At 41.2% G+C, this 14,556-nt stretch overlaps 2 protein-coding genes across 2 annotated transcripts; one reads left to right on the plus strand and one right to left on the minus strand.

The window, feature by feature from the left end:
• Positions 1 to 1,611: 1,611 nt before the first annotated feature.
• Positions 1,612 to 2,305, plus strand: LOC104612811 (uncharacterized). The gene has a single exon (XM_010280397.2). It carries the CDS (start codon positions 1,700 to 1,702, stop codon positions 2,078 to 2,080), a length of 381 nt encoding a protein of 126 aa, XP_010278699.1. The 5' UTR covers positions 1,612 to 1,699; the 3' UTR covers positions 2,081 to 2,305.
• Positions 2,306 to 7,734: 5,429 nt separating this feature from the next.
• LOC109115859 (uncharacterized) lies at positions 7,735 to 10,510 on the minus strand. Its single transcript, XM_088895658.1, has 7 exons — positions 10,485 to 10,510; positions 9,753 to 10,379; positions 9,415 to 9,649; positions 9,190 to 9,295; positions 8,991 to 9,060; positions 8,853 to 8,905; positions 7,735 to 7,940 (listed from the first exon to the last, which is right to left on the minus strand). The coding sequence occupies exons 1-7, from the start codon at positions 10,508 to 10,510 to the stop codon at positions 7,735 to 7,737; spliced, it is 1,323 nt and encodes a 440-aa protein (XP_088751784.1).
• Between the last annotated feature and the right edge of the window lie 4,046 nt (positions 10,511 to 14,556).

A 14,556-nucleotide genomic window follows, 5' to 3' on the forward strand; every position in this document is an offset into this window, starting at 1 on the left:
AGGTGACACGCTAGGTAAAAAAGATTCCCTTGGCGTAATTGCGTTCACACTAGCTTTATGAAAACAGATTCCATTTTGAACCCCGTTCACACTATCATTCACCACACGCTTTCTATGTTTACAGCTTTAAGAAAGCCAAACACGGCTCCGCTCATTTCTCCTCTTGGCTCGACTTGGGTTCACGACTTCACGGATGTCCAGATATTTAAATATTTTCTACCGCTTTCGGCTTTACCGTTTTTAGCAGAATGGGATCTCTGTAGTACTTCGGGCGCAGGATGTAAGGAAGGTTGCCATGCTCTTGATGAATATATGCTGGATCCATAGTTCCATACAGAAACTGGGACCTTCCGTATCGTTGATCTACCTAATAGATGTACTATCTTGAACTCTCATTCTGAAATAACTAAAAAATGAACGGTGATGATGGAGATAGGGTTTCTGGCATATTGATTATAGGGTATGATGAATTATATGCATTCGTGGAGATCTTATGATCTTATAATTCTAACGATGATGTGGATGGCCAACATGTAAGGGTTCGTTTGGTTTATAGCCAAAATTGGAATCTTTTAAAATTGGAATTAGAATGGTCTATTTGGTTCAGTTTATAATTGGAATCAGATTTTTATTCTCAGGAGAGGGGGAGGGAATGGCCATTCTCTTATATGGGAAATATCATTTCACTAGAAATAAGAATGGTATTTAGATTCCACCCAATGAAACATTTGAAATTCCAAACCCTATTCCCACACAGACCTTAAGATTCGTTGAGGGTGGACAACATTGGATTAGTGTTTTAAAAACCAACCTGGAGGCTGAACCATTTTTGCCTCCAGGTCACAGGTCATTGATTCGTCTGTGTGTGTAGGTATGCATAAACATGTATTTTATCATCAAATAATGTATAATTATGTTTCACATGAAATATATGAAATATTTTATATTTAAATTATGTATTTTAATTCAGTTTTAAATTTTTTATTTGTAAAAATATTTGGGAAAAAAATAATGCATTAGGACACAGATATTAAAAATTTATCAAAAATAATCACCTTAATTAGGCATCAGAGTGCAAAATTATAGCCTCCTAAATTTTGCATGCACAGTTAATATGCAACCTTCGACCCGGTCACTAGGTCGAATAGATCAACAATACAATCGTCCAGGTCAAATGGATTTTGACCAAGTCAATGATTTTTTAACCTTCTCCGGATTTTATTCAAGTCGGACGTAAATTCTTAACCGAGTGACAGTTAAAACGGTTTAACTGATCGGATCAACGGCGGGTTAAAAACACTACATTGGATAATGCGTATGAGATTGAAGCCGAAGCCGAGGGGCGAAGAGTCCACCGATAGCACCGGCTTCAGCTGAGCGGATGATGAGGTCAACAGCATCAAATGGCACATGCCAGGTAAGATAGGATGGCTATTTCTCATCTGACGTGGCACCGGATTAGCGGGTGTTTGGTCTTATTGTTGACGCCGTCACTTCTTGTGGTCTGTACATCTCTCTCTAGAGTCTTGTCTCAGTCTCCCACCCACCAATAATTTCCAAGAAGAAGCTAGCTATCGTCTATATATTATCTACATCTATAAATAAGGCCACCTTCTACAATTCTCAAATCTTGCTCTTCATATACAAAAACCAGCTGCACAGAAACAATCAGATCAAGACTTAGAAGGAGGAGACAAAGATGGGAAACTGTATGAGGCATGAATCGTCGATGACGTGGGCCGGCGAGGATTGGGGCTCTCCGGCGTCCGACGGAATGTTTGTAAATGATTCTCCATATGGAGTCTTATCTGACAAATCGAGGAGGACGTCGGACACGGAGAAGGAGAGTCTATTGGGAGAAAAGATAGGCAACGTTAATACTTCCACGGAGGTAAAGATCAAGATCAGCAAGAAACAATTGGAAGAATTGCTTGGGAGAGTGGATGTACGGGGGCTGTCGGTAGAGCAAATCTTAGGTCTGTTACAGAAAGTTAGCGATCACTATCAAACAACGACACAGCATCGGAGTTGGAGACCTGCCCTACAAAGTATTCCGGAGTCCGTGACTGAGCAAAATTGAGTTGCATTCCAAAATTCAAAGGAGATGATTGACGACGATAACCGGAGGAAATGATAATAAACTCACATCTCTCAGTTTCCTTAGTGTTATACAATTGACATTAGGTGTTGGAAGGCTTTTGTAATTTCTGCAGCTCATTGTACATACAGGTAGAGAAATTGGATATTACCCTGTAAAGATTTTATACATAAAAAAAATATATATATATATATCTCTTATATTCAACTCTCTCTCTCTCTCTCTGGTTTCATTTTGTTTTTTCATTTCTACTTCTGTTTTACATATCTCGGCGAGAGTTCTGGCCGGTCCCAATCGGCCAGCAAGGCTGCAACTGCAGGACATACATGACCAAGTATGCCGTCAAACATCAGTAGCATTTTCTTGCGACAGCCAATAAAACACAGGTGGTGTTTGGCATGTATTTTTTATTCGATCTTTTGGTTTGCCAAAAGATCAAAAGATCAAAAATGGTCTTTGATGAATCGATTTTTGGTTGATGGCCAACTTTTTAGGCTAAGTACCTCATCATTTGGTCTGCTTCCAAGTGGCCGATGATTCAGGCCAAAGTGGAGAACTTTGGCTGTCTAACTACCTGTGAGGTGCCAAGCTTCCTAGGTGCCGAGCTGCCTGTGAGGTGCTAGGTTGACCAGGTGGCGAGCTGCTTGTGAGGCGCCAGGCTGACCAGGTGCTAAGCTGCCTGGTGGCGAGCTGAATTGATGAGCTTCGTTGCTCTTTAGAGATTTGCAAGGAACCAAATGTCAGAGGACCTGGGGTGGTTAACCCGGCGAGGTCGCTCCGATGCTTAAGTCAGTACTCTCGTAGTAGACTGCAAGCTAAAAATCACAAAGTATGAGAGATAGAATTTTCTTACTTGTTTGCCCCCCTTGCTTCTGGGGTTGGTGCCTTTATATAGGCATTGTTTGGCATGGGCTTCACGCACCATATCCAAGATTTCTACGAGGTCGTCTAAGTGGTTCGAGATTCCTAGAGATAACCGCCATGCATGCTGACCACCCTCCAGATCGTTCGGCACGTGGGCCAACTTCCAAAGATCGTGGGAGTGTTAGGATATGCATGCCGAATTAGTCAGCGAGCACGTCTTGCAAGTTGGCAGGTCGGTGCCTGGGCCAGGTTGCCAGCTCGTGCCTGTGCCAGGTCGCTCCCGTGCTAGACCGCCAGGCCGCCAGGTCGTGCCTATGCTAGGCTACCAGGTCGCGCCTGCGTCAGGCTGCCAGGTGGGACACCATTAATTTGGCTAAGGCAAGTTGTTGCCAAAGTGATTCCGAGTATCACCTATTTGTTCGGAGGTGCCATGTGTCATAATATCATTAGAGGGCAAAATCTGCCCTCATCTGTCTTTTTTATGTTTTGTATCGTATAGGGCAAAATACTCGAAGGAGTGCACAGAAAGACCAAAAATTGAGAACTTTTAAATGAAGCTTTTTGGTCTTTCTACACTAAAAATAGCCTTCTTCTCGATTGTTTTTAACAGCCCAATAGGTGCGCTTTCTTGTCTACTGGGTGGTTGAAAGATCCACATAGAAAGACTTGTCAAACAGTCCCATATTTAACACTGAATGATCTGGCTTTTATTTTTGCTGACATGTCCATGTTCTATTGGGTGATGACCTTTTACAGATGCTCTGTTTTTTTCCTCAATTTCCTCGTAATTTAATTACCAACTTTTAGTTTTAGGTAGTGGAATGGTCACAACATACAATTATCCATCTAATCCTACACAGAAGATTTGCACAGTTAGTATTATAATTAACTATTAATTGTTTCTAGTTAAGAAAAAAGAAAACCAAAGAAAAAACTATGATAACAGAGACTTGGGAGTTGGGATCCGCTACGAGATCATGTACACGAAATTTTAAATGCACGAAGCGAGAAAGAAAAAGCATGGATGTTTGTTCCTCTAAATCTGGGCCTGCGCCTGCCTATCCAGTAAAGCCCAGATTTAGATGACTAGTTGTTGATTGCAATTGGCCACAAAATTGGACTCGACCAGAGGAATATCTAGAAAGCCGCAGAATTCAATTATCACTCCGGTCTCCGGCCGGGCCCGATCCCAATTCAAACTCTACGTTGCGACAGATTGTTGTTAGTTGTTTTTACACTACTTACACACGTACGGAGGAGCCGACCAGGCAAGAACTAACACAACTCATGAATAATGAGCGGCTACGTACCGCCTACCGACGATATGGTCTCCATGCCATGATCGTGATATGAAGCCTTTAATTTGTAGCTTTGATCAGATGGACGGCGGTACGCTTTCATCTGCTCTCTCTCTCTCTCTCTCTCATAACTCATTGAGTCAACTACCAGCACGTCTCTGTCTGGTCTCATATTCTTAGAAGAATGCAATAACGCCATTCAGTCACGAATATTCTAATATTGAAATTATTAATTCGGCGCAAATAATCCTAAATATCAGTTCCATTAGATCACAATATCGATTAAGAGGTAGAATCTTTTTTTTTTTTTGGATATCAATGTGGGCCATGTGGCTTGGCTTTGATATTGGGCTTAGCCCACCATATAGGCATATACCCTACTCAACCCCGCTTATCACATTCTTACTCAGTTGAAATCCATCCACTTCTCGGACAAGTTCAATTTGATCGACCGACCTAATTCCCCCGCTTCCTTGAAGGAGCGTAACTCAAAGTTATAATTAAGAGTAGAGGCGAGATGCGGATCAACTGAGAGAGAGTCGAGCCCATGGGCTTAATTAGGTTGTGTTTGGTACTACGTCACTTTTATTTTTAAGGATAAATTTTTTAAATTATCTCTATTATTTAGCTAATTGATTAATTCGAAAAAATGAAATATTGAATTTTCTCTTTACCATTCTTCAAATTTTCAAAATAATACGAAAGAACAATAAATCAGATGGAATGGTAGGGCCCCTTCTCGAAACGATGAATGATTTGCCGATTGTTGGGTTAATCATGAACAACTTGGAAGCCCCTTCATCTCTGATCAAGAAGAAGATTAAACCAAAGACGGAGAGAAAATGTTCCTTCCTTGCAATTTGCTTGGTTCTTGCCATTTCCTACAGAAACAGAGAAAGAAAGTTGTGAAGGAATTATGGACTCTGTGATGCAGATGGTCCTATAAGGGTATCATTATATAGGGACTGAGCGAGGTGGAGGCCGATGGAGCTACATGCGTTGCTAGAGTTATTCTTAGCGGAGAATTGCAGGGGTTTTAGGGGTGAGGGATGAGAAGAAGATGAATCTCTTTGGAGAGGGATTCCGCCTGAAGGATTAACTTTGGGTTTTGTTCAATCGGTACTGGACAAGGATGGGTTCCCAAAACCTAAAAGCAATTAGCAACTAAAGCAGCCAGGAAGTCAGCTCTAGCGACTGGTTGAGTGAAGAAGACCCAAGTTTCAGACCCGAGGCGGTGGCTCTGAGAGAAATCAGGGCGATTGGTGGAGTGAAGAAGACCCAAGGTTCAGACCTGAGGCGGTGGCTCTGAGAGAAATCAGGAAGTATTAGAAGAGTGGAGACGGCACCACCTCCTTTCCACCATTTTTCCGATGCAAATTGTCGATTACGTTTGAGTGGGGAGAACCGATTGGAGAAGGCACCACCTCCTCCACCAAATAATGTTGTTCACTAGAAATTCCCGAACAAAGTTGTACCGAACAAAATTATCTCTGGATGTAACTTGTCGATTACGTCCAAGATTCACCAAAAATTCCCGGCTGACATTGCCATCGACGCAAACCACCTCTCAGTTCGAAGAGCCAACTATTTCAGCTCGAGATGCTCAAGAGATCAAAGCTCAACCATGATTACCTTGTTCTTCATCAATTGAGGTCGGCAATCTCCTCTTTTGCAAGGACGGAGGTAGAGAGAAAAAACAGAAGAAAAAAAAAATCTTTTATACACCTGACACCTTGCGGCAGATGATGGTTCAAACTGATCAGCTTCCATTGTTGAATATTCGTGAAGGTTTGCTCTTTAGATGGAATAAGCCTTGAACCAGTAGATCTGCTTCCGATGGTCCGTAGGACTGAACCCATTTTCATATGACAAATACAAACACCCCCCCACCTCCAACTGGTGGTGAAAGGAAGGGTATTATTGCCATTTTTCAAAATATAATAGTCACGTGGTTTGGCATATGAGTGGATTATGACGGAATCCTAAGTAACGAGTAATTAGTCAGTTATTAGAAACAGCAGGGTGCTTTTGAGAGGATATATAAATAATAAGGATAAAGTTAGTCAATTAGCTAAAAAGTAACGATGTTTAAGTTAATCATATCAATAATTAATTGTACTAAAAAAATATAGGTATTAGATTGGGTTTGGTATAGTATAAACACCAAATTTGATGTTTACATCAATGAAACCAAATGTTGTATTGATAACTTTGTGGTAGAAATCTCTTAAATTCCTACTATTTGCTAAATTGACTAATTATATTCTTACTGTTTACAGTATCCTTATTTTACTGTTAAGTGCTAACAGAAACAAATGAACCCTCCACTATTCCTTAAATTTCAAAATAAAAAATTCAACCAAAGAGTTCCGGCTGCGAAACACACAACTCGTCCCCGAACAAAGCCTACCAGACAAACTTTCTTCCTCTCTCTCTCACAGGGGTTTGGTGCCAAAATCGCCGCCACCACTATAACTAGCAGGGGCGATATTTTTCTTCCTCCTCACCTTCACCCCTCTGTGTTTGGATCTTTCAAAATCACTGCCGCTGCTGCAACTTATACACTTATTACAACAACGGCGGTAATACACTGAGTGGAAGTTCGAGATCTGTAGGTAGTTGCTCTATCACCTTCTCATAGGGGCTTTGACACATCTGTGCTTGGGGAGAGAGAACAGTTGGAGCTAGACCCGTAACATCTCCGCAATAGCAGCAGAGCTACTTCTTATCACCAAAGCATTGAATTGATTAGTTCAGGCATAATATCTGGCCGATCAGTATTATCAGCCTTCTTCTTCCTGATAAATTCAATCAAAACCCAAAACAAAATTAAAGAGCATAGCACAGCCGCAACATCAATCACACTATCCTATCCTGGGCCTGTTGGCGCTAATAGCGGAAAGTTTTGAATGCAAGGAGAGACATTGTTCATTTTCTCCTACCTCTCAAACCTTAACCAACCTAAACCAGAGGCGGCGGCGACCTTCTCTCCCTCATATCTTCTCCGGCTCCATTTTGTCCCATCTTCCTTTCTCTCTCTCTCTCCATTATAATTCCCGATTTCTTACCGTTCATCATCCCTTAGAAGGTGGCACAACGGCAAGCAAACTGTGGCAAGGGAGATCGATCTCCTCTATCCTTTTTCGTTCATTTCTTTTTTTTTTATTTTTTTTTAGATTTTCTCTGATTTTTCTTCTCCGTTAGCCACCAAAATGTCTTTCCTGCCCCCTAGTTTTTAATCTTAGAATCACTCCCGCCACTGCAAGTCCTGGCAGCGGCGGTGACCTCCCACATTTTTCCTTCTCTTTCTCTTAAAGAATAATTGCAAGAATAGTAGTCCAAAAGAATGGTAATTCTCTCCAAGAACAAAAATCGCAAGAATAAAAATTAGCAAGACTAAAAATTAGCAACTTCCTAAAAGTCCATATGCACAATATCTTTTTAAGTATCTTACAATATCTCTATTACTCCCCCTCAAGTTGGAGCATGTAGGTCATGTATGCCTAACTTGCGAAGAAGAAAGTCAAACTGTCGTCGGCCAAGTGCCTTTGTCAAAATGTTTGCCAACTGATTATAAGTTCGTACATGAGCAGTCTCAATAGTCCGGTCTTGCAAGGCATCACGAACAAAGTGACAATCAACCTCCATATATTTGGTGTGCTCATGAAACACCGGATTAGCTGCAATATAAATAACGGCTTGACTATCACAATGCAATTTCATAGGTCTGGGATGTTCCACCCAAAGGTCACGTAAAACACTCTTCAACCACTTCAGTTCACACGTCGCGGCAGTCAGGGACCTGTACTCTACTTCTGCAGATGAACGTGAGACGGTATGTTGCTTTTTGGTTTTTCAGGAAATAGGAGACCGTCCAAGCATCACAAAGTACGCAATCAAAGAGCGTCGTGTCAAAGGACAACTAGCCCAGTCAGAGTCACAATAAGCATACAGTCTGAGATCACTGTTGGTGCTCAAAATGATACCCTGGCCCGGATTCCCTTTGAGGTGTCAAACCACCCGTAGAGCTGCATCCCAATGTTATTGTCGTGGTTGTTGCATAACTTGAGCCAATATATGCACAGAATAGCAAAGCTCTGGCCGTGTTATAGTAAGATAGATTAATCTCCCGACTAGACGTCGATATTTTTCGGGGTCATCAACTAACTTCCCGTTGGCCAGTGCGAGTCGATGATTTTGTTCCATGGGCAGATGAGCCGGTTTAGCTCCTAGCAATCCTGATTCTGAAATAATATCTAGTGCATACTTTCGTTGACAGAGAGATGATACTTTCGTTGACAGAGATAGATGCCCTCATCTCCGGTTTAGCTCCTCCCAAGGTCCTTCATGTGAAAGCACCGACTCAGATACTGCTTCAATTAATGTATCATCTCTCCATTGTTTCCTCCCACAACAAGATCGTCTACATACACCAAAACACATAGTGTAGATCCGTCCTAATGGTAAGTGAATAAAGAATAATCTGAGTGTGATTGAGTAAATCCATACATCTTCAAGGCCATGCCCAATTTGGCAAACCAGTTTCTGGGTGCCTGTCGTAATCCGTATAAAGATTTGTGCAAGCGACATACCTTTCCTGAATGTGTAGATGAGAAACCGGGCGACAATCGCATGTACACCTCTTCTGCCAAGTCACCATGCAAAAAAAATTATGCACATCCATCTGATGAAGCTCCCACTTTCGTGCTGCCGCTACAGCCAAAAACAACCGAACAGTCACCATCTTTGCCGCTGGAGCGAATGTCTCATTATAATCTATCCCAGCCTTCTGATTGTTCCCTAAAATCACCAATCTAGCCTTGTGTCTTTCAATCGTTCCATCTGAGTTATACTTGGTCTTGTACACCTATTTACACCCGATCGCTTGCTTCTCAGGGGGCAACGGTTCAAGAGTCCAGGTGTCATTACGCTCAAGAGCTTCAATTTCCTCCTTCATTGCTTGTCTCCAATGTGGCTCACGAATTGCTTCTGAAAAATATGTGGGATCTTTCCCTGCAGTTATAGCTGCCAAGAACTATCTATGTCTCAAAGAAAAATTAGTACAAGTCACATAACGTGTAATAGGATAAGACACACCTAAGGAGTGGCATGATCAGCGAGGGGGGCGTTGATGCGCTGCGCTATGTGGCATACATAGTCCTTCAGCTTCTCAGGAGAACGCCTTTCCCTACATCCTCGGCCAAGGTTTTCACCTTCACTGTTACTTTCCAAGTTCACGTCGCCCTCTCTCTGTTCATTAAGAACCTCACCACTCCCCCTTGCTTCCGGAGTCAAGTCTTCTTCAGGAGTTGGTTCATCATTCAAAGTATCTGCACTATCCAGCTCATTATCATCAAAGCATTGCACATCATCATTCGAAGTATCTGCACTATTCAGAGAATACAACATCACGAGATACAAAGAACTCATTTGTATCTAAGTCATAGAGTCTCCATCATTTCTTGCCGAAAGGATACCCAACAAATATGCACCTTCGACTTCGAGAACCAAACTTGTCTTTGTCACGCATTTGATAATGAGCATGACATAAACACATAAAAACACGAATATGTTTGTAAGTTGGTTCATTCCCAAACAACAATTCACAAGGACTCTTTCCATCAAGTAAAAGACTTGGAGTACGGTTAATCAGATATCCTGCAGTCAACACACATTCACCCCAAAAACTCACTGGTAAATTTGCCTGAAAACGTAAAGCGCGCGCAACATTCAGAATATGGCAATGCTTGCGTTCCACCCTACCATTTTGCCGAGGTGTCCCAACAGATGATGTTTGGTGAATAATGCCATGAATATCACAATAATTACTCAAGGCTACAAATTCCGACCCATTATCACTCCTTATTACCCGAACCTTACTGTCAAATTGGGTCATTACCATGGCACAAAATTTCACAATGTTAGCACTAACTTCACTCTTTTCTGCCATCAAATAAATCCACACTGCCCGTGAATAATCATCAACAATGGTCAAAAAGTATATACCACCACATGAAGCAGGAGTACGGTATGGTCCCCAAACATCACAATGAATCAAGGCAAAAGGTGCATAAGCTTTATTATGGCTCAAAGGAAACACATCACGTGTTTGTTTAGCTCTTAAACAAATATCACATAACTCACTGTGTGTTTCTTGACTAGCAATTTTATTTTTAATAGTATAAAGTAGACTAACAATTCTTTTTGAGGGGTGTCCCATTCACCTGTGCCACAGTTCATATGAGTCCATCTTCGCCAGCCTTCATGCACCAGTCCTTGCCACACAGCGCCAAAGATAGACCCCATGACGCTTTTCACCCACACCAATCACTGTCCTCGAAGTGGGGTCCTCATTACACATAATTTGTCAGAAAACGTGACTATACATTTTAATTCATCAATAAATTGAGACACAGATATCAAATTGCAACTCAAGTTGGGAACACATAAAACATCTTTTAAGATCAATCATTTCCCAAGCTGCACTTCTCCTTCTTGCAACGCCATCATATTCTTTCCATCAGGAAGTCCAACGGCACAATGAGGGATTTCATGCATATTCTTCAATAGCTCCAAATTCCCGGTCATATTGTGAGAGCATCCCGAATCTATCAACCACATTTTCTTACCCATTAATTTCTCTGAAGTGGATTCCTTGTGTGAATTGATCATTGCCATTAGCGTTGCCCACTGTTCATCATTAAGTCCGGGAAAACCAGCTTTATCACTGGTCCGGACATCCGCAGTAGTGGTATTGACGCCGCAACTTCCTTGTGCCTGGACAGCATTGGCAATCGCTGTACCAGACCCTCCTCAACCCCTTCTAGTTCCCATGCCTCGACCTCCTCGTCCCCCACGACCACCAGAGCGACCTCCTTTGCCTGCAAACCACCAATCTGGGTAGCCTATAAACTGAAAACATTCAAGCACCTCATGTCCAGTCTTTCCACAGTGAGAGCACATCTTCTCATCCTTGTTCATAGCTTTGGTTCTATTTCCAGTTTGGACAGCAAATCCCATAACCTCTCCTCGTTCTTCACGTGCTCGAGCCACTGTTTTGTGTCGTTCCTCTTGCACAATTATTGCATATATTCGATTCAATGAAGGTAAAGGATCTGTACTTAAAATATTTGACCTAACAGTGCCATAAACTGCACTGTCAAGGCCTATGAGAAATTGATGAATTTTCTCATTTTCCCGCTCCAATGCTAGCTCGGTCGCCGCTCCACGCTTGCATCCACTACACGTGCATTGTGGGTTCTTCACATACCCAACCAACTCCTCCCACATGGTCTTCATCTTCCCATAATATGTAGATACGGTCATGCCTTCTTGTTTGCAATTGGCCAAGTCACTCTTTAATTGGTGAAATCGCAAATCATTCCCAATGGCAAACCGTTCCCGAAGATCCTCCCAAAGTTCTTTGCTGTCTCCATATAGGAGATCGTAGACCGGAGTCCAGGTTCTATGGTATTGAATATCCATGCTACCAACATGGAATTCACACTATACCAATCTTCTAATTCGCTGGAACCATCACCAGGTTTCATCACATTACCTTCAAGAAAAGTCAATTTCTTCTTTGCCCGGAACGCATTCTTCATGACTTTAGCCCATTCATCATAGTTATCGCCTTTCAAGACGTAAGTGTCACGACCAAGCCGGGGTTGTCCTACGAACCAAGATAGTAAGGAGATTTCGAATCAGCCATAGTGTAAGTATGGCTCTGATACCATAAAGAATAATTGCAAGAATCGTCGTCCAAAAGAATGGTAATTCTCTGCCTTTCAATGGAGCAAACTGCCCATATATATACAAATACATCAAGAATAAAAATAGCAAGAATAAAAATTAGCAAGACAAAATTAGCAACTTCCTAAAAGTCCATATATTTTTCTAAATATCTTACAATATCTCTATTATCTCACTACTTCTCTTCTCTCTTTATATCTCTCAGTGTCGTTCCCGACCCCTTCCCGTTCATTCTATCTACTGCATCTAGTTGCAGCGTCGAACCTCCACCAACTGCCATCAGAGTTTTGCCCATTTCGTTACTGCCACTGCAACATCCGAACCTTCCTCCTCTTCTCTGTCATTTTGGCACAACTAGTGACGATTCCCTTGTTCTCCGTTTTTTTTCTTTTTTTTCTTTTGGGGCTGAACATAACCTACAGCAGTAACCATCATTTAAATCCATAATCTTCTCTAATTCGAACAACAAAAGTATCCCATATTATTAGTTTCCCAGTTGCAAGGTGGTGCATCTCCTGAAATGAAATACAAATTGAACGTCTAGAAGTCTCCCCTGTTGTAGTATCCCATGCCTGGCCGGTCTGAACCCAGTAAGCTAACTGCTCGATTTTGCTTAAAATACTGCATTCATGTTTCGATTCCACAGTTCCCCTTGCTGTTTGTTAGTTGCTGCCTTTATTTCTATCGCATCTACTGTGTCCAAGATTATTTCTCTCGCTGTTTGATAGTTGCTTTCATGTTTCGATTCAATCGAGTTAATCGACTCGGTTGTCGAGAAAATATTGTTGGAATTGAAAGAGCCATGGCTGTTATTACAGTTGAAGAAGAAGAAGAAAGGAGGAAGAGAGAGACCAGAGGCGAAGGGGGAGGTCTGAGATGAGAATGGAGAGAAAGAGAGACCAGAGAGAGACAGAGGCGGAGGGAAGGTCTGAGAATGGAGAGAGAGAGAGGGGGGACGAGGATAGTATTGGGTTTTAAAAAAAATTTATAGGTCACCTGGGGTCACATGTGCACAAATTGTGACCAAGTATTAACAGATGCTAATAATAGGAGTAGATCTAGTCAATTTTTAAAAACAGTAAGGATATTTTAAGATAATATATAAACAATAAGAGTACAGTTAGTTAATTTTGCAAACAGTAGGGGAAATTTAAGAAATTTACCCAAAAATTTATATTCTTTTAAAATTTGCATTGATAAACTTAAAACATTACAAATAGACCAAACACAACATTAAATGTTCATTTTTTTTTTTTGTGTTGCGTGCTTTTTAACTGGTTTGCTTTATTTGATCGTCTTTGCAATAGTGGTAGCGAATGTGGGTATCAGGGGTGCTCATAAAAGAACAAAACCAAAAAAAAAATGATCCAAAATGAAAAACCCAACTGAAAAATGTAGTTAACCAAATCTGTAGGTTTGGCTTCAAGTATTTCTGAAAAACCATCAATTCAATATTGATGAAGTAATGGTTGAAGCTTAAGGTTTGGTCTTGCAATCTCAGTCTTCTAGATTTACAATTACGTAAAGGGTGGAAACTAGAATCAGTCTCCAATGAATCAATCAATAAGAATTACAAGGCCGAGGTTAGGCTTTACATTTTGCCTTCTTTTATATATATTAACATGTGATTAATTGATTATTATATTCTTTTGTGAATATGAGAAAGGCAGAAGTTGAGAAACTCCTTTCAAGAAGATCTAGATGTTTTAAATAAGAATAGAAAATTATAAGTTGGTTATTATTAATTAGATTTATATGAATTATGCATTACCATTTGATCTAAATGGACCAGTGGCACATTAAAAATAAAGAAAAAAATTTATCGAATAATTAGTTTTGTCAGCTATAAGACACTAGTGCTAGCTCACCAATATAATTTCCAAATACCAATTGATGATTACATGTTTTGTATGCACAAGCTTGAAATTATATTTTTAACGTTGAAACAGCTAAGGAATTAGATCGATGGGGACCATGTAACAGACGTTGACACTTGACATTCGATCCGATGGCAAATATTTAATCCTTCACTGGCCAGTTGTGCAGTTGTGGTCCTAGCAAGAGAGATTACATGCTATGAAGTCTGAAGTCTGAACCGTGGTGAGTGGTGACACAAGGCCTATTAGATGGGCCTAGGAGGGCTTGGCAGGATTGGCCAGGCTGTTGGGTTTAATTTGTTGCTCATCTTTTGAACTTCTATTTTGTTTAGGTTCTACAGCCCAGCCCAATTTGTTTGGATTGTATATGTTTGCAGTGTGTGCATATCTGAAAAGTGTATAATAATATCCTGCAAGTCTTTGTTTTTTTTTTTATCAAAATAATCTTAATATTTTTTGTGATGTATAAATTTTTTTGGCTAAGTACCTCGTTATTTGACCCGGTGGTGACGTGCCTTGGTGATGAGCTACTTGGTGATGAACTGCCTGGGGGCGGACTACCTGGTGGCGAACTGCCTGGTGGCAAACTGCCTGGTGACGAACTGCCTGGTGGCGAACTGCCTGGTGGCGAACTCTCTGGTGGCAAACCGCCTGGTGGCGAACTCTC

The sequence above is a fragment of the Nelumbo nucifera genome, chromosome 1 (genome assembly GCF_055504915.1).
Source record: "Nelumbo nucifera cultivar China Antique chromosome 1, China Antique-T2T, whole genome shotgun sequence".
NCBI lineage: Eukaryota > Viridiplantae > Streptophyta > Magnoliopsida > Proteales > Nelumbonaceae > Nelumbo > Nelumbo nucifera.